General features: G+C 47.6%; 1 protein-coding gene across 1 annotated transcript in view; it reads right to left on the minus strand.

Moving 5' to 3' along the window:
- Window positions 1-20,314, minus strand: part of SP110 (SP110 nuclear body protein) — a 32,148-nt gene that overhangs the window by 2,644 nt on the left and 9,190 nt on the right. The window contains 10 exon segments of the mRNA XM_086719889.1: window positions 63-177; window positions 886-912; window positions 914-999; window positions 6,478-6,522; window positions 7,333-7,475; window positions 7,916-8,014; window positions 12,267-12,335; window positions 14,850-14,999; window positions 17,341-17,409; window positions 19,517-19,594. Coding sequence (XP_086576015.1) covers window positions 63-177; window positions 886-912; window positions 914-999; window positions 6,478-6,522; window positions 7,333-7,475; window positions 7,916-8,014; window positions 12,267-12,335; window positions 14,850-14,999; window positions 17,341-17,409; window positions 19,517-19,594 — 881 coding nt within the window.

Raw genomic sequence — 20,314 nt, forward strand, 5'->3', positions numbered from 1 at the left:
CCCTTCCCCTCTCCCTCGTCCCGTGGGACTTCTCGCTGTCAGGGGGAAGGTGGAGTTCACACCCAGCTCAACAACTGTTCCTCAGGCTGTATCAGCCTCTCCAGGACCTCAGATTTCCTGCAACACTGCTGCCTTCCCGAAGACTCCATCCTGCAGAAGGTGCAACTCCACGGGCTCCTGGGAGGACAGGCAGAAGTGAGCAGGGGGGGGGGGGGGCAAGGCCCCTGGAAACAGCCGCTGTCCCTACTGCTGCCATTGTTCTCCTTTTAGACATGGCTGATGGATACAGCTGGGAGATGCAGGGGGCCCTCCTGGAGTCTCCAGGACCCCCACGTGGGGCCTGAGCCCACGACCGTCCTCCCATCGAGGGTGGCAACAGGGGGCTCCGTGCGTGGAGGGCAGGGTCAGGGTGAGTGGTGGGTCCTCCTTTCCCTGTCTGAGCTGCTGGGAGTCCTGTGTGCAGCGCCCAAGGGTCGAATCTGGGCCTTAACCCTTGGGGACCAAGGCCTCTAACAGCCTGTTGAGCCCATGGTAACATGCATGGACCAGGCCACGTTTCCTACCTTTCTGAACAGTTGCAGATCACAAACAACTGACGGTTCCCATTCCTAAGCCCCTGGAACAGGAGGCAGGGTTGCAAAACCAGGAAAGGGCACCTCCCACGGGCAGTGGCATTGTGGAGTCAAGGAGGCTCGGTGGCAGACTCAGAGAGCCAGATACCAGACACTGAGATCAGACGGAACATAGGCTGCCGCTCCATCCAGCTGTTCTGGGGAACCCCTGAGCCACGATGCGTACACATCTGGCTTTTCTGTTCAGAGATGGGCGACCCGAGCAGAAGCGGGCAGAGTGGGCATGCGGAAGGCGGGGCTGGGTCTCGCTAACCTCTCAGCCTCTGCAGGCGGGATGTGAGTCCTCACAAAAGGCTCTCGGACAAGGGACACAGCAGAGCCATGGTCCTCCTCTACAGCACACCTCACATTCCTTGGAGGTTTCCCCCTGGAAGCGGAGATAATGCAGCAGGGATGGCATCAGTGAGACCCACAGCACACCGACACCGAGGGGCCTTGGAACACGCCGTCCTTGTGTGTGCCAGAGTGGATGTCTCCAGCTGACCACGGTGCTCCGAGAGAGCGCCGATGGAGCACCAGCCTGGCCTTTCCGATCGATCGATCGCAGAAAAGCAGACGGCAAGAATCCTCAAGTTGCCCCTTGAACCGCACATTGTCAGAGCCGGAAGGGACTGGAAAGTCATTTAAGCCCTTTCTGCACAGAGTGTGGTCTGAGGACCAAGGGCATCACCGTTACCTGGGAGGTGGTGAGAGAGGCAGACCCGCTGAATTGGAATCTGTTTTAACAGGACCCCAGGCGCTTTGGAAGTACATGACATTTGAGGAAACACAGCTTTAGGCAACTTCCTCTTTTTACAAGCCTGGGAAGACAAGATGCTTTTTTTTTTTTTTTTCTGCGAAGTCAACACAACTTAGTATTTGGGCCGCCCGTGCCGGGGTTCAGAGCTGTTCCCGTCCACCGTGTGCTGTCCCAGGCAAGCGTGCTGGGCAGACCCAGAACAGTTCCTGATGGAAACACAAAGACAGATCGCTGCTGTACAAATGGGTTGTTTTGTGGGCCTCAGAAATCACTATCTTTCTCATGGCCTTAGAATGTGATCCAGTAAATTCTCCAGGTGATCTTTACTGCTGGATAAAGACCTACAAGCAGGAGCCCCTGTTCTCCTGACCCCGCAAGATGGACAGTAGGGCTTTACACACAAGGAGAGTGTTTTCTCTGCACTGAAGGTAGGCGTCAGGAAGAGGCACCTTTCTGTCTGTGCCTCTGGGAGGTGAAAAGGCAGGAAATAGACCATTAGGAGCTGGAGCAGAGGAGGCTGGGGATCAGTTACAGCTAAGGAGAGAAATCCTGCCACTACCCTCAACTGTCCACAACACAAGCACAAGGACCTGGGTGAGGGCGGGAGGGATGGAAATGTCTTGTCCATTCTCAAAACTAGCCACTCAGTCAGAGTAAAAATTCCCTTTGATTTGGGGATGAAATTCATCACGGTCTTAGCTGGGGAGGCTTCCGGAGCAAATTCTTCTACTTCGGAGGGCCCCAGGACTCCATAGAGAGAGCTCCCTGCCAACCTTGAAGTTCAGGTGAACTTTCTGCCCTTCCCATCCTGAACTCACCAGTGTGCCTTTCTTTGCCCCTGGAGTGCCCTCTGATTGGACACCCGACCTGCCTAGGCCCGGGATGCAGATGCCAGCTTCCCACAGCCCAGACCTCCCCCCTCCTCCCAGTTGAGACCTTGGTTGGATCCAGAGCCCCAGTCCCTCTGTGGTGTGAGTCCTGACAGCTTTTTTCTTTTCTCCTTTTTTTGTAATGCAAGTACCTGACTGAAGCCTGGATTGTTCTAGCACCCCATCAAAGACAGCTATCTCCTTATTTCTGGAGTAAATGCATTGCCAGCCACACAACTAGATAAAGAGTTGTGTGGGGCTGCCTGTCCCCACAGAGGCTCCTTTGTGTTAGAGATCTTGGTTGATTTCAAGAACTGACCATTTGGATTGCTTGTTTTTTTTTTTTTCTTTCTCTTCTCACACTTTAAATTCCAGCTGTTATGTTTTAAATTCACCAATAAAGAGTGAGCCTGCAAAGCCCTAGGCCCCCACCTTCGCCTGTGCTCTCTCTCTCTCTCTCTCTCTCCTTCTATCTCTCTCTCTCTCCATCAATCGCTTGGCCACCTCACTGTATGGCCCCAGGTGTGCTCTGTAATTTCCATGTCCTGTAAGTAATAAAAATAAATTTTTTTTTTTCAGTTTCCTGATGGTTATTGCTGGAAGGCACCTTGCGATTATATTAAGAACCACAACGGCCCGTCTAACCACATTGGTTATGGATAGTCTGTGGCCAGCACAAAACACCCCCTTCCCTAGGCTCTGGAGTAGGATAGTTTCCAACACACATGATATGACAGCGAACGAGAGAAAGGACGTACAACTGCACGGTCACCTTCTGACTCTGGCTTTTCTGCTCCACTGCTGACAGCTTCAAGTCCCACCCCTCTCTCTTACCCCTTTCACCACCTCTCGGCAAGTCGGCAAGTCGATAAGGAAGCTGATGCGCTCCCCCTCCTGGCCTCAGAGAGAAGTTCAAACCAGACAAGCTCTGCCCCAGCAAGGGAATTCTCACCTTGGCCCCACTCATAGCCATGGTAAAACCTGGAGCTATTCCCTCTCGCCACTCAGGCATTTTCAGACCAGCTTGGCAACCTGCCCGGCCCTCCGTAGGAAGCCTCAGTATGTGAGTGATAAATCATTTCATACTCGCTAGGTATGAAATGTGTGAGTGTTGCATCATCACTTTCGATATCTGAACCCAGTTGATCCCACCTCGCTGCACGTAACCACAAGACATCGGCTCAACAGGCAGGGAGTCTTGGTGACCAGGGGTCTGTCTTCTCTTGCTCTGGTTGACTAACTGGTTCTTCTTCTTTTTTTTTTTTAATAATTTTTTTTTAACGTTTATTTATTTTTGAGACAGAGAGAGACAGAGCATGAACGGGGGAGCGTCAGAGAGACAGGGAGACACAGAATCTGAAACAGGCTCCAGCTCTGAGCTGTCAGCACAGAGCCCGACACGGGGCTCGAACTCACGGACCGCGAGATCATGACCTGAGCCGAGGTCGGCCGCCTAACCGACTGAGCCACCCAGGCACCCCGCTAACTGGTTCTTCTAACTGGCTTACTCTTTGAGTTGTGTTGGGTCTGCTGGGCCATGGCCCTGAGGTTGCAGTCATCTACCATGAGGGACCGCTCATTCTTTTCAAGTTCAAGAACAGACCAAACTGGGCAAATAGCGGAAGAGTAGAAATAATCACTCCTGCATCTCGTATGATAAGTTTTGATCCTTGAAATTTATACTGGATTCCATTCACTGTCTTAACAGAGGGGAACGATCTGTGGGCTCCTTTTTGTAAGGCTGATTGTTAAGTGTCAAAAGCTTAATTTTATCTTACTTCGTTAGTCGTCGGGTAAGAGCATGCACGTTCACTACAGGATATATCAGGGCAGTGGGTATTATGACCAGGAGGCAGCAATTTTGATGGTTAAAGGGAGGTGTGAGGTGTAACCGTTTTCCCTCTAGTTTACCTTTGGAAACTCCCTACGAGGGTAGAGGGTAACTTGCTTAAATTCAGTGGGATATAATTACTCAAAAGGAGCTCCACCCATTAAGTTCCCTACACACAATATTATTGAAATGACTGGCACCATCCACCTGGCAAGTGTTTTGCTGTCCCATATTTGGCCAGTAAGTTCTGTTCTGTGCCTATTCCAACAGCATCTCGGCTGCCTTGCAGCTGTGGGGATACAGCCCTCCTTGCTCCCTGCAGTGTCTCAACAGCTTCATCATCACACACACCCTCTGCAGGCGAGATCTTAACTGCATCCGACTTGCCCCAGGAGCGCAAGTCTGACACTACCCCGATGACATCCTTCTCATTTGACACACTCATTCAGAACATACAATGACTCACAAAGGAGCTCCCAGAGAGGGATAGGCCATTGTGCACACATAGCACAGGGCCCCATCAGCTCAGCAAATTTCTGGGCATCATTTGATCATTTGAAGGCTGTTCTGTCCCTGACACAGTCAAGAAACGATTATTGACCCTCTCAATGCCCGCAACTCTTGCCCAACATCTTTTAGGCCTTTGGATTCAAGGTAACACATTCCTCATTTACAGATTTTACGTGTGCCCATTTAGGCTTACTTGCAAATTGACCCACTTTGAATGAGAAGCCCTTAAGTCAAAGGCTCTAGAATCTATCCAAAATAAAGCAAAAAGCTGTTCCCAGTTCCCACCGTATGCCATTAGAGTAACAACTTCTGTCTGCATCCTGAGCCCTTCTAGAGATGGAGGTCCTCACAAGCACTCAGCCTGTGCTCATTTTGCCTTGGGTCATGGAAGCAGCGTCCTGCAGGGAAACCCCAAAACACACGTTTGGAGTATCGGCATCAGGTCTCTTGATGGTACACACATACGAAGATAGACACCAACAGAGAATGGGTATATGGCAGAGTAACAGTGATGTATGAGACAACGTTGCTGAAGAAAGGGCCTGCATTAGCCCATTTGTAGTCAGAACTAAACTTAGTCTCGTTACCCCAACGCGGCTTCTCCTAGGTGGGACTGAAAGGTCAGGCCAAGTGTGCTTCTGGCTATAATGTACGGACATGTGGTATCATGAGTGAGCAGCAACTAGAATATTGGGGCCATTAATTAAAGCTCTGGATTAAAAATGTCTTTATTGGTCTTTTTTGGGTTTTTTTTTTTTGCTGTTTACAAAAGTAATAAATGGTCATTAGGAAAATTCTACCTGTACATAAATGTATAATATGGAAGGCAAATATTCCCTATAATCCTATCCCCAAATAACCAACTCACTCAGATATTTGCAATCATAGACCTCCATAGTCACGTAAACAAAACTGGGCTCCTTCCATATATATTACTACCAGTTTAAGTGTCCAGAAGCTTTCTGGACTTTAGAACCCTTGGGTGGTTTTCCATTGACTGAAGGGCATTCCCTGCCCCCTCCACCCAGTAAAGGCCGCCTCCAGATCCAGCTTATCTGGACCCCTGGGTGACGCATTTCCAGACCATCCTGTCCATGGGCAGGATTCTTCCCTAATTTTTGGCTATTACAAGGAGCCTCCCTGTACATATCAAAATATTGCAAATCAGCATGGAAAAGACGTTTCATACAATAAACAGCATTGGGAGGACACCTTGTCTTTTCAATGAATCCAGCTAAGGGTCAGGCCAGCCCTTCAGGGCACAGTGGGAAAGGCACCATTGCCTCTGCTGAAGGTTCGTATCTTATGGGAAGTTCATGGGTGAGATTTGTGTCTTGAGGACATATTTAAGCAAGCAAAGAAGGATGAGAAGGAGCAGCTGGTACAGACAATGGATGCCCACCCTTTTCACCTGGAGGGACGCTATGCAGAGGCAAAGCTCAATTCAAATGCGATTCCATTTTGGGGCCACTGATAACGAGCGTTGAATTGAGGAATTCTTTGTGTTCAATCAAGAATGGTCTCCTTGCTCTTTTCACATGCCGTTTTTGTCTATCTCCGTACCACATTTACTTCTCAAACTAGAGCATTCTATTTCTGACACCTTTGGTTTGTCATCATCCAAACACCCGGTTCTTTTTCTAAAACACATGTACATCATCAGTTTTTGTTCTAATCTTTATTTTAAAGAGTTTTTGTGTCCCCCTCCCAAATTATGAAAACAACAGGGGTACATACATGTACCAGCGTGCCAATGCCATTGTCGTGAAGATGCAATGACTAAAAGTAAAGGTGACCCAGGGCCGGGGACCTTGAGGACTCGAAGGTGAGCCTTTGGATGCAGAGAGTGTGCAACATGGCGACTGAAAATGTGGTAGAAATTCACCTGCTATTTACCTTTCTCTTGACATTTATTCTTGGGGGACAGAACAAAAGTCCTTTCTGAAAGAGAGAAGAGGTCAATGAACGAGGTTATCCGGGAAGCTCTTCTTTCGTCCATATTGAAGTTCCCACTTCCTAGTGAATATTTATACCTGGACGTCCTACCGGGTCTCAAACCCAAGGTGGCTGAAAGCAACACCATTAGCTCCAACCTCCTCCAATCAGCTCTTCTTCTGAACGTCACTTGATAAACTCATTTTTTTCCTGTTACTCAAACCCAAGACCCATTAGTCCTTCCTTCCCAGTTCCTTTCCCACCCACATTCTCCTCTCCCTTTCTTCCTTGGTAGGTAAAATCCTTGTGATTTCATCCCAGTGATATTCTTTTTGGGTGTTTTTTGAGGCCTTGTGTTGGGGTCTGGGATCACAGAGATTAGTAGCCTTGTTTGTGGCTCAGAGGATTGAGTGTGAGCCAGGGAAGTGCAGAGGAGACACTGCCCATGGACAGGATGGTCTAGAAACGCGTCACCCAGGGGTCCAGATAAGCTGGGTCTGGAGGAGGCCTTTACTGGGCGGAGGGCGCAGGGAAGCTCTCAGAGATCTGGGTCTCAATCTGGCTTCCCCTGGTTTACCCCACCCAGTACCCCCAGGCTAAGCTTCTTAAGTCTCTCCTGACCTCACAGCCCTTTGCTCACATTTAAAGTTCTCCACGGTCAGCACCAACCTTTCTAATTTTATCACCCATAACTTTTCTCTATAAAAAATTGAGCTCTTTGTCAATCCTAATGGAAATTTCTTCACATTTCTGTAATTGAAATTGCGCTCGTCCTGCAAGAATTAAACCCATCACCCATCCGTCCCGTCATAATACCTTCAGCAGCTCTTCTAAGGTCTTTCCTCTGCAATGCACACTCTGTTTCCATTTCCTTGAAGTTGCCCGTTTTCCTTCAATTTCAAATTCTTTCGGGGTGAACCAAATTCCCTCCTCGTTCTGAATGCACTTCTCTGAGGATCCTGGAGGATAAAGACGGCCCATTCCCGGACCCAATCTCATGCTCTGTGAATTCACCCTAAACCTCCAAACTCCTAATTGCGGTCGTTCCGCCTGCCTGGGTCCAGAGAGACTCTCTGCAGGGAGGGAGGATAGCAGGGGAGCCTGGATTCCTCCTCTCTCAGGCTGAAGGAAGCCCTAAACCCTGTGGGAGCGGGAGAGGGTTTGCATTTTGTGCGACATCTGCATGCGGCAAGTATTGCCACTGGGTCCACGGTGGTGGAGTGGCCTGGCAGCCGGGTTCGCCACGACGCGGAAAAGCGAAAATTCCTTGTTAACAAGGCACTTCCTTCTCTGCAGCCTAGCTTGCAGGGTTTATCTCCTGGACAAGGAGACGCATGGGTATTTTCCTCTCTTCTAGTGGCTCCGGGCGTTCCAAAGAGCAGAAGATCAGGAAACCCACCTCGTTTCAGTCTCTCCTTATATAAAATCCCTCTAGCTTCACCACACGTCACGGGAAGTTTAGGAGAGTGAAAATCCACGGGGTCGTCTTCGGGTTTTTCTGGAAACAGAAGGGAAAGTAGAAGAGTACAGTTTCGCTCAGTCTTCGTTTTCTCTCTTTCCGGCCTTCCCCTTGCCCCGAACTCTAAGGACAGTAATGGTAACAATAATCACGTAAATGGCATTGGGGAACAGCCTCTGGTTAACTGGCAGCACTTCCTCCATTTTGAGTGGCAGATTAGCCACGTGTACAGAGTAGTTTCTGATCAACAAAGCCATCACCACCAACACTGCATCAAACAGAATGTTCAGTAAAGCAGATAGGGCTCCTGTGGTGGGTTTTAATTCATAAGCTAATTGGCTACCACCCACCGCTCCTTTATTCCATAAGCAACCTGTTTATCCCTCTACCTGGATAGAAGTTGCCAGCCCAGAATATTTCCTGGTGCTCGGCTAGCTGGAAGAAAGGTCTTTGTTTATAATCTTATCACCTGATTTACACCAAGGCGGGGTAAGTGAGGTGCTCAGCACCGAGAGATTAGTGTCAGTCTTCATTTTCTGCCGTCCTTTTTCATTTTATTGCTTTTCCGTTTCTTCCTCCATGAGTCAAAAAAGAACCCCCCACCCCCACCCCACCCCCCCTCACCGCCAAGAACTCTAGCCTAATCTGCAAATTGCACATGGAGAGATCTGGCAACGGTGAAACGTTGAGCAGGGATGTGGGGGTATTGATTCAGGAGAGAAGCAGTTGGAAAAGAGTTTAAAATAAATACCAGCCACTCCTGCCGCTTTTTACCACAGCCTCACTGTGGGCGAATTCATTCCAGATAGACTGCAGGAGCCGTCTCTGGGGGCGAGGAGAAGGCGCTGCCCATGGCTTGTGTTGAGTTACACAGGATGTTACATGCAGAACGAGGCTAGGAGAACAGCCAGTCCAACTTTCTCCCTTGCTTCAAACACTTATTGCAAGAGCCAAAGGAAATGTATGAAAAGGCAAGAGCCTCCCCGGAAAAAGAAACAAGCGGCATCGATGCTAACGGTGAAGAAACCGTTAGTTACTTTGGAAGGATATGAACTAGAGGCAGACGGGAAAGCAGAGATCCCTGAGAAGTGACCGGATGGCTCCCTTGGACGGAACGCTGAAGGATGTCCAGTCTTGGAGGGGCAGGGGCTGGATAGGAGTGAGGGGGGTGGGAAGAACTTAGTTTCAAAAGCCAGCCAGCATTCTCGCGTGGACTGGCTGGCTCCACCACTGTCTCCGGACTCTGCCCACTTAAATAAATAGGGCCCAGGGGATGACAGCTCAGCCTCAGGAGCCAGACTGGCGGGGCTTACGATCTAGGCTGTGCAATTTCCTAGCAAGGGTATGTAAGTGCATATTATTGTCAAGGTTGAACGGAAGACCAGCCATGGCGGATTCCTAACTTGGGAGACAAGGCAGAGGCACAGGTAACTTTGGACCACTGCCGCAAACCCCGAGGGGGATTAGCAGGGCATCGGGGACCTTGCATAGTTGTCTGTCTCACGAAGTCATTCCCTATGATAAGTATAGGTCCCAAAACAGATGTCCCAGACAGGCTCGCAAGCAGATGCAGGAGCACTGGGCGGCACTGGGAGTTCTGGGCAGCCAAGGTGCAGGGTTGCGGGCACAGGCAGAACCTCCTCCTTTACCTGGTTCAGGCAGCTTCCCAAGTCAGCCAGGACCTTCTGTCCTGGGTAGCTCCAAAGCCACTACCCTGCGCCTAAGGAGGGACAGCTTTCTGATCTGTTCCGGTAATCCTGCATTTAGCTTCGTCTCACCTGCTCCGTCTTGGAAACAGGTTTTTTAAGGATGGAACCCTGAGCGGAAGGGCCTCCTTGGCGCTCTCCCACATCTGTTAGATCACCATTCATAAGCGTGAGCAAACAATGAGGAGCCTGCTTTGAAGGTAAGCGATTGATAAAGAGAGTTCCTGGAAATGGAAAGCAGGGTGCAGGAAACGAAAAGAAAGCCTAACAGAGGCAAGAAAAGCAGAATGGGAACAAACTTCATAGAGAGATGAACTTCAGGAATCCTTTCAGAACACAGGGTGAAGGCACGTGGTGAAAATCATGCATGGACAGACATGGCCTGGGGAGAGGTCTGGAGCTCCCTGATCTGAACGCAAAGGGTTCGTGGGGAGATGGGGTGGCTGGACAAAAAGCCATCATCAAGGCAACAGTAAAGGCCCCCCACACACACTGTGTAGTTTATTTTCACAACAACTTATAAAAAGGAAGGCAATGATGGTGATCCCCATTTTATAGATGGGGGACTCAGGCGCAAAGGTGGAGACAGAATTCCCGGACATCCCCACACGGTACAAGGTGGGACTGGCAGTGGAATCCAGACCGGCTGGACGCCCCCCCCCCCCCCCAGTTCCTTTCATACTGTCAGAAATGCCTCAACAGGACTCCCTACTGTATGTCGATAACAACACAGAGACAGCCGGCGTTAAATCAGAAGGCACGGCCAGGGCAGAAGTGCTAAGGAGACAGAAGAAGCTGACGCTGACAGACAGCTCTCAGCATCTGCTTAGATTCGTGCTTCCTACTCGTGTTTCCTAAAGACACCGGGGAGTATTTTTTTTTTTTTTTCAGTGCAAAGAACAAAAAACTTGCACTTAGAACACCTAGGTTGATCTTTGTTCATGCAAGTCTTTTATGCTCTAATTGAATCCGTAAAGTGGGCTGAACAATACTTATATGACGGCTAAATGGCAAAACGCAGAACAAAGTGCTTTGCCAATTGTAAAGTGGGTACACTTCTGTTGTTATCAGGGCCTCTGCGTATGGTTGGGTGGGTTGTGCACTGAGCAAGGGTCCCACCTCTAAGGAGGGCTCTGATTCATACTCAGAGCTGGATACTTTATGTTTTATTTTTTTTTAACGTTTATTCATTTTTGAGACAGAGAGAGACAGAGCATGAACGGGGCAGGGTCAGAGAGAGGGAGACACAGAATCCAAAACAGGCTCCAGGCTCTGAGCTGTCAGCACAGACCCCGACGCGGGGCTCGAACTCACGGAACACGAGATCATGACCTGAGCCGAAGTCGGCCGCCCAACTGACTGAGCCACCCAGGCGCCCCAGAGCTGGATACTTTCTACGAGGACCTTCTCTCAGAGGGCAGCAAAGGACCTGGTTTTAGGAGTCAGCTCCGACAGATGTGGTTAAAGTGTATTGAGGAAAGGGCACTTTTTCTAATGCGCACAAGTGCATTCTCTGAGTACATGGAGTCTCTCGTATTGGTAGTCACACTTCATGAAGAAGAATAATGTATTGATTGCACAGTTATTTAAGTATACACTGTGTGTATACTTAAGCAAAGAGCAAAGAGCAAGACCGACCACTTACTGACCTCATCGGACTTTCACACGGTGAACAGGATGTACACAGAGTTAATTTTAGTCGTGACAAGTGCCGTGAAGAAAAAAAAAAAAAATGCTGGGTTCCACGAAGGCGGGTCAGGAAAACCTGCCCTTGCCTGCTGGGACAGAGAACGCTTAGTTCAAGGTGAGGCCTGGGGATGTGTAGCAAAGGGAAGAAGGAGAACAAGGGCGGTCAGCTTCGGGGAAGGGGTGGGTGAGGGGGGCACACCGAGGAAGCCCTGGGCAGGAAAGGAGGGCGAAGCATCCAGTGTCAAAGAGCCTATGCTTTGAGAAATCAGGCTGGTGGTGACCCTCGGGGTGTAGGTGGGGATTGGATTATGGGTGTGGGCTATGTTCTGTTTCTTAACCTAGGCGCTAAGTACATGTGGGCTTTGCCTTTGTGTTAATTCCTCAGGCTGTACATTTACGGTACGTGCATCTTTCTTAAGCATCACACCAGTGCTACTCAATGTGCCGGTGCGTGACAAGACAGGAGCTTGATCCAACAGAAATAAGGCATCTCCGCTGAGGAGGTCCTGCTGTGAAAACGGGGTGCTCAGTGTCACGGTTGATTTATAAGCTCTTTATTTTTGCAGACTTGCAACCAACAGACTTGTGGATGGCACCAGTCTGCGGACCCTACCTCAAGTAGCCCCTGTTCTACTTCAATGATAAATTCATGGCGGGGAGGAGGAATGCCAATGTCGCCAGAGCCTAAAGAGGGAAGGGAGAGTGAGAGGGGCAGTGCTGAAGAAATGTTACCAACGCAGAAGAGAAATGAATGCTCACAGAAAAGGAGGAGGGGGAAGAGGAGGAGGAGGACGAAGATGGGAGGGAAAGAGGAGGAAGAGAGGACACAAACAATCGGCAGGTGGCCAGGGCACCAGTGATGTCTGACGGCCAGTCCCTGTCTCTGGCTTACTTACCCTTTGGGGGAATATTTTTCTGACACCTTCTGGTTGAACTTGAACTGACATCGTTGTTCCTTTTCTTTTCTAAGAAAAAAAATTAATGTCATTTATAATTGGAAACAGATTTATATGCTTTATATATCAACTATTTTCAAGTAATTTTTTCTGTCTTTCTACCACTTTGGAGAGACAAGATAGATGTGTCTTTAAAAAAAAATTTTTTTTTACATTTATTTATTTTTGAGAGACAGAGAGAGACAGAGCACAAGCGGGGGAGGGGCAGAGAGAGAAGGAGACACAGAATCTGAAGCAGGCTCTAGGCTCCAAGCCGTCAGCACAGAGCCCGACGCGGGGCTCGAACTCACAAACCGCAAAACCATGAATTGAGCCGAAGTCGGACGCTTAACCGACTGAGCCAGCCAGGCTCCCCTAGACGTGGGTCTTATGAAAAGAACATTATAGCATTGATCATGGAGGAATAGCAAGTTCATGTTAATAGATAGATACGAAGGCTAAAAACATTACAGAAACCATGTTTTCATAAGGTAATATATATTAACATATAATAATCAATATAATAATGTGTACATATGTATTTAATACAAACACTAGAAGTAGATAAAGGATATAAACTTATAAATATCACATAGAAAGGACTTTTTAAGGAAGAAATATAGGGCATAAAACAATGGTTCTCAAGGCTGGTTGATTTGGTCCCCCAGGGGATATTTGACAATGTTGGGAAATCTTTTTGTTTCTCATGACTGGGAGGAAGACACTACTGGCATCTAATGACTGGGATGTTGCCCAGTATCTCGTGAGGCACAGGACAGCACTCATGACAAAGAATTATTCAGTCCCAAATGCTAGTAAGTGTCAAGGTCGAGAAACTCTGGCATAAACCATCTTGGAAAAGACAAACTGATTTGTCTAAACAAATTGACAAAAAAATTCTCCACAACCAAAAATTTCTCAAGTGAGTTACAAAACAAAAACAAAAGCAGAAACATTTCAATGAGATAACAAACAGTAGATTTCCATAATTGATCAAACGAAAAGATGAATAGTCCTATACGAAAATGGGCAAATAGGAACAAGTGAACCTCAAAGGAAAAAACTTCTAATAAAAAATTATTTAACAAACAGCTATCTTAGTAGGAAGAGGCTAGGTGATGTTATGATGAATTATGACTCTCCCAAATTTCAGTGGTTAATTATAGGTATCAGCAAATAATAGCATGAAGACCAAGTGAGTCCAGTGCTTGTGTTTGTAAATAAAGATTTATTGGAACACAGACAGGTGCATTTGTTTACATGTCTGTCTCTGGCTGCTTTCATACTACAATGGCAGTGTTGAGTAGTTGCAATAGAGACTGTAGGGCCAGCAAAGCTCTTATCTGGCCCCTTTTAGAAAAAGTTTGCCAAGTGTTGGTTTGAAACAACCCAGTTTTACTTCTCCCTTGTGCTACTCATTCATCACAAGTTAGACGAGGTTCCGTGTTATTGACACACACGGATCCTGGGGACAAAGCAACTTGTGTCTAGAACATTGTTGGTCCCATGGCAGAAATAAAGATGATACACAGGCTCTTAAAGCTTTGGCTTTGAAGCGACCCTCACACTTCTGTCCACATTTCTTTGGCCAAGTCAAGTGACATGGCCATTCTGGAGTCCACAGGGCAAGAGTGTATAACCTTCCGAGATATCAGTGAGTAGGAATACAATCTACCACAGCATATTTAACCACATGCATAGTGCAAAGAAATCCAAAGGAAAACATGGGTGGAATATCATTCTTTGCTTTTAATCTGTCAACACAGAAGACTCTTAATTGTTTCTAGTTTCGGTGAAGGTGTAGGGAAAATGGCATCTGTATGATGCTTAATGGGAGTCTAAACTGGCAATAATTTGATCAGAATGTGCTAATTTTATTTTATTTTATTTTATTTTATTTTATTTTATTTTAAATTTATTTATTTTGGGAGAGAGAGAGGCGGAGAGAGAGAGAGAGAGGAAGGGGCAGAGAGAAAGGAAGAGAGAGAATCCCAAGAAGATCCTGTCACACTGACAGCACAGAGCCTGACATGGGGCTCAAACCCATGAACTGTGAGATCATGACCTAACCTGAAACCAAGAGTCCAACACTTAACCGAACTGAACCATCCAGGTGCCCTGGTATGTACTAATCTTAAACATGTAGACTCTTTGACTAAGCCACTTCACTTCCATAAAGAAGCCATTAAGAAACACTCCTGGGAGTGTGTGCACTTTGAGGAGTGGTGCCACTTTTTGTATGGGGGCAGCTTGAATCAAGACGGGAGCCCCCAGACTCAGTGGAGTTGTGGTGGCTCTACTAATGGAAATGTAAACAGTAGACACTGGGAAGTGGTCACGTGAGTCCATGTAGAGGTGACCTGTGTGCTGGGAGCACGCTGGCTTCTACCCACAACCACTCCCAGCCCAGAAGTTCCTTGCCGTCTTGTCTGCACCGCTCCCTTCTTCTACCGTTTCCTTCACACCTCCACCCAACCCCATGTCCGTCCCGAGAAAGACCCTCCCACATGGAGCATTTATAGCAGATTCGGTAGCCAGCCTTACCCTGTGGTCCAGAGGTCTGTGTACATCCAGTCCTTGCCTTTTGGGCCCTTGTTATGACCTCTGAGTTGCTGGTTGAATCGTCCTTCCTTTCAGTCGCCTGATCCATCAGTTGGAGCTTTTTTTGGATTGTGTGTTCAGGTGAGGCTCTCCCTGGGCCAAATAGTGATTTGTGAATAGTTTTCACTGGGGTGCCCTCCAGTGAAGGCACTGGGGTGCCCTTTCACTGGAAAGCTCCTCCTCCCCCTCCCATGCCCCCAGCCCCTTTGAGATCTCTGTACCCCTGTACCTCATTTTTCTCCTGCTAGTTCTGCAATTGTATCTTTCTTGTGCGCACCTTTCTTTCTCCCTTAGACTCACCATCTGCTCTCAGCCCTGTGCAACCTGTTGAAATTAACCAGACTCCCAGAGCAGAGGGCTTTCTTTCCTGGGCCATGTCTGACACCTTCTTCCTGGAGGTGCCCACATCCGAGTAAAGATGGCCAGGTAGCCTGTTTTGGCACACAAGGAGTGCTATAACGTACTTCTCCAGATTCCCGAGGACCTATTTGTGGATCAGGAGGGATCCAAGTTTCCCCAGGTGCCTCCGGTGGGAAAAGTGCAAGGTATCAAAGAATCGAGGGGCTGCGTGGTAGAGTGTGAGGCTAGGAGAGAGAGGATTTACAATGATGATGACGGAAGGGTGTAAGGGTTAGGGTTCTCTTTCCCACGGATCTGGATACTTTTATTTTGCCGAGGACTCCCATTTATATCTTTGGATCTGATTTTTTTTATTGAGTGCCAGATTTGCATATTGTGGGGGAATTTTTTTTCTATTTTTCTATTGAATATAATTTATTGTTAATTTGGTTTCCATACAACACCCAGTGTTCATCCCGATAAGTGCCGTCCTCAATGCCCATCACCCACTTTCCCCTCTCCCTATTGTGGGGGAAATTAAGCTCCCTTGATTTCTCAGTACTTCTGTGAAAAGCCCTAGACTCCTGAGGCATGAAAATGTATACAGAATTAAGACAGGGAATGCTTGCTTTCACATCCCTAGAAACATTTTGCTTTTCATACACCATGAGAATGAGATCTGTAGCTGGTAAACTGCTGTTTGATCCAAAAGGATAATAAGTCTTCTCCTCTCCTGAGATTGCCAAATGCCTACAGCAGGGCTAGCTTCCTAAGCTAAGTCCCAAAGTACCAGGATTACTGGAGCCCTCTCTCCATTGGTATTTACACATCAAAAGGGATGAAGCCCAGAATGTGGATCATCTTTAACAAAGGCGGAAGACACTTGGGGTTTCTCTGCCTCTTAGAAAGAGGCATTTCGGGGCGCCTGGGTGGCGCAGTCGGTTGAGCGTCCGACTTCAGCCAGGTCACGATCTCGCGGTCCGTGAGTTCGAGCCCCGCATCGGGCTCTGGGCTGATGGCTCGGAGCCTGGAGCCTGTTTCCGATTCTGTGTCTCCCTCTCTCTCTGCCCCTCCCCCGTTCATGCTCTGTCTCTCTCTGTCCCAAAAATAAATAAATGTAAAAAAAAAAAAAAAAAAAAAAAAAAAAAAAAAAAAAAAGAAAGAGGCATTTCAATTCCAAAAGATGAGGGTGAGGACAGAGGATCAGTTTAATCTTATCTCAAAGCAGCCAAGTTTTTTTCTTGTTTGTTTGTATTTTGTTTTTCCCTCCTTTCAGGAGAGGAGGAAGATGGCTTCCTTGTCCTGTCTATAAACAGAAAACCCATCATTCTTTATCCTTTGTCTATGGGATATCATCTGCCTCTCAGAAGGATTCCAGCAGCTCTCTTCTCACTGCCTGTGGGTCTGCATTTGGGGGTAGATAATGCAGTGTGACTCTGGATGTTGAGCTGGTTGTGATGTCAATGAGGAATTCTTTCCCCTGATCCAGGTGCCCGGGGTTCCTGCATGGTCATATACACAAAGAACGGCCCTATGCAAGTGGGGTACCATCTCAGACCCTTCACAGTTTTGGACAAAGCATGGAGCTAGAGCATAGACAGCTAGCACAAATCTTGAGGTGAACAGGTCAAAAATGGAAAATTCTAAGATTTCCTCCCAAATTATTTGCATCTCCCCTTAGCAATGTACACCACCATTCACCCAGCCATTCAAGCCAGAAACTGAAGAGGAAGCCTTGGTTTCTCTCTCCTCCCCAGCTCCTAATTTTTCAAGTTCTATCAACTCTCTTTCCAAGCTGTTCTTGAACTGGCCCTTATCTCCACTGCCAGATCTGAATGCAGAGTTCTGTCAACCTGCATGGTGTCCTCCCCTTTCCAAGGGTTGTCCCGCCTCCATTCTCTTCTGTTTCCAATTCATCCTTTACACTGAACCAACACTGTTCTCGTCAAATGTAAAATGGGATCATGTCACTTCACTGATCGGATCTCTTCGATGGTTCCCCATTTCGTTTAGAATGAAATTCAACTTCCCACACCTTAACCTACAAGCACGAGCTGTCTGCTGCATCCCACCTCTTCTTGTTCTCTCATCTTACCTTTTGAGAGGCTTTTTTTCTGGCGTCTCTTCTTTGGAGTTGACCAGATACTTCTTTTTCTTTTCTTGCCTAAAGAGAAACGGTACAGATGATCTTCTCCTGGCTACAAACATAGATCTGCCAACCTCAAAGGTCAACAATTTTCAGCGCTCACTTTTGGTCTTCAAACCATAGTGGCGAGCAGGGCATTGGTGGCCTTACGTGATGCTGCCTCATGGAGTAATGATGGAGAAGATATTCTAAAGTGGCAGAGGAGAGAGAGAGACATGAAGAGATTGGGACAATGAGTTTAGGTAGCTTGTTTCTAGCTATGAAATGGAAGAGTGAGCTATGGAAGCCGGTGAAGTGAGCTGAGGATCAAGAGGAAGCTCCTTTGATGAGCTGTGGTAGGCTTGGGCAGTGACTGAATGCAGATCCCGTGACAGGGAGATGCTGAATTCTCAGAGGAGAGAGGGGTCATGGACACGGTCAGGTGAGGCAGAAGGATTGCCTTAGAGAGAAAGAGGGAAGTGGAGAGGAGGGGGCAAATGCAGGCTGGTAGCAGGAAGTGAGGGTATTCCCATCCTATACCTTTTGGTGTAGTAAGAGGAAAAGTAGTCTGTTAAGAAAAGGAGGCAGGAGGGGCACCTGGGTGGCTCAGTCGGTTAAGCGGCCGACATCGGCTCAGGTCATGATCTCATGGTCCATGAGCTCGAGCCCCGCGTCGGGCTCTGTGCTGACCACTCAGAGCCTGGAGCCTGTTTCAGATTCTGTGTCTCCCTCTCTCCGACCCTCCCCCGTTCATGCTCTGTCTCTCTCTGTCTCAAAAATAAATAAACGTTAACAAAATAAAATAAAATATTTTAAAAAAAGAAGAAAAGGAGGTGGTGAGGGGGGCCAGCAGTTTGAAAAAAAAAAAAAAGCTCAGGGTTGGAAAGGATCATTGCAGGAAGTGCAATTGTCAGGCAGTGTAGAAGGATCATTTACCCTGGGCTCGTGAAGGCACAACACATGAGCTCTGCCCTGCTGTGTGGTTTTCCCCATAGTGAAGTGCCTGCCTTCATACCCAGTGTGCAGAAAGCAGATAATGGGTCCCTCCAAGACCCGCCAGAGGGTTCTAGGAAAAGGCAGAGTGGCAAGGTTGGTTAAGATACCAGCAATAAGTTACTGAAGCAATGGATCGTGGCCTCTAACCTGGTATGAAGGGGCATGAAGAGAGGCATATGATGAACCAGAAAAGGGAAAAGCCAATGGACTGGTCATCCAAGTGAGGTTGAAGAACAGCTCCAGAGGGAACAAGTTGTAAGGGAGAAATCAGGCAGGGATACTTTTGAGTTAATTGTTTAAGATTGGGCTGGAGAGGAGAGTTTGGAGGTTGAACAATAGCTGTAGAAGGAGCAGACTTCAAAGATTAGATGTCAAAAAAAAAAAAAAAAAGAATTCTGAAATTAATTATTGGGAGGTGGAGCCAGGCTTCAACGATGAGAGGACCCATGGTTGTCTCTGGGTCCAGGAGGCCAAGAATCGGTGCAGAAAAAAGTCACTGGAAAAGAGCAGAGGAAAGTTCTGAGGGACCAGAGTATTGGATGGGTCTCTTGGATGGGACACCTTCAAGGTGTCCAGGATGATAGCAGGACTTGAACTGACAGAAAAATTCTAAGTTAGCCTTAGAGGTCTGCTGGGGAAATAGGGACAAGTTAAGGATGACCGTGATTAAGACAGAGGGAGTTATTTCATTCACATGGAGGGCAGAGGAGCAAAGGGCTAGTCAGGGGCAGTATGTAGCAAGCAGTGGGCATCCACCCTGTCTCCCACCACGAGGTGAGCAAGAGCAGATAATAGGCAGCCTTGTCTTACGAGAAAGCAGTGCCCTCTCGGGGAACCAACTTTCAGTTAAAGAGGAGGTGTGACTGACCCTCCAAGAAGTTGTGGGTAAAGGAGACCTTGATTGTTTCAGAGCAGGCGATTGCAATGGATACGTATTTCAATGGCCCCCAGTGCCGTCTGGTTTCCCTATGCTCTTAATGAAGGCCTTCAAGGAAGATGCAGTGAATGGGAGCTACAGAAACAAACCGTAATGAGCATCGTGACTCCAATCACATGGTGGGTGCTTCTGACAAAAGACGATCAGAAAAACAGAAAGTCCCTCCACAGTCATGCTCCTGGGGTCCACAGGAGAACGGTAACCCTCCCTTACCTTTCTTGTTGGGAGGTGTGATGGATGCCCCCTGGAACTCTTTGGGGTCATTTGGTTCAGGAGAGATATCTCTTATCTCTATCAAAGGAAACAGAATTCGATTCAGAGCTTGGAACAGGCAGAAGGAAAAGTCTGCCCCGCCTTGAATTGATTGGTTTGTGGTTACACTTACCAATGTGGCTATACCAGTGATATCCCCGCCCTCAGAGGAGGGCTCAGTTTGACCTGTTTTGAGGGACTCCCCTTACTCGACGGAAGAGAAGAATAAGGGGCCCTCAGTAACCCTCATGCAGGGGATAAGGCTGCGAGCATTGAGGGTGCTGATCTTGAATTCTGGTCAAGGTCACTGGCTTCAGTGAAGGGGAATGTCTTTGCCATATAAAAAATACATGCTAGTCCTTAAAGATTTGTGAATGGATATTTTTGAACCTCTCTCCTTGTCATTACTTCACCTTGAAAAATAGTGATAGTGAAGGAGGCTAAGTGCCTTCTATATTTCTGTGTACAAGAAAGCAGGAGCTAGTCTCTATTTGCCAGCACCTGTTAATAGTAAATAAATGTGAAGTTCTTGTTTTTGCTGCACTAAGCAGACCGCAGGGTTTGAAGCCATAACAAATCTCAAGTAAGACTGCCACCTTCTTCTTGTTTACACGGTTCAATGAGATCTGTCTCAAATTTTGGGCTCCTTAGGATAGGCATCTGAGGCAGATGGCAAGCAGTCATTAGACATTCTAAATAGTTTGTTGACTTTCAAATTATTTTGATCAACTCTTAAAAATCTAAACAGTATAGAAATGA

This window comes from Puma concolor, chromosome C1, assembly GCF_028749965.1.
Source record: "Puma concolor isolate L17-30 chromosome C1, mPumCon1.1.hap2, whole genome shotgun sequence".
Classification (NCBI taxonomy): domain Eukaryota; kingdom Metazoa; phylum Chordata; class Mammalia; order Carnivora; family Felidae; genus Puma; species Puma concolor.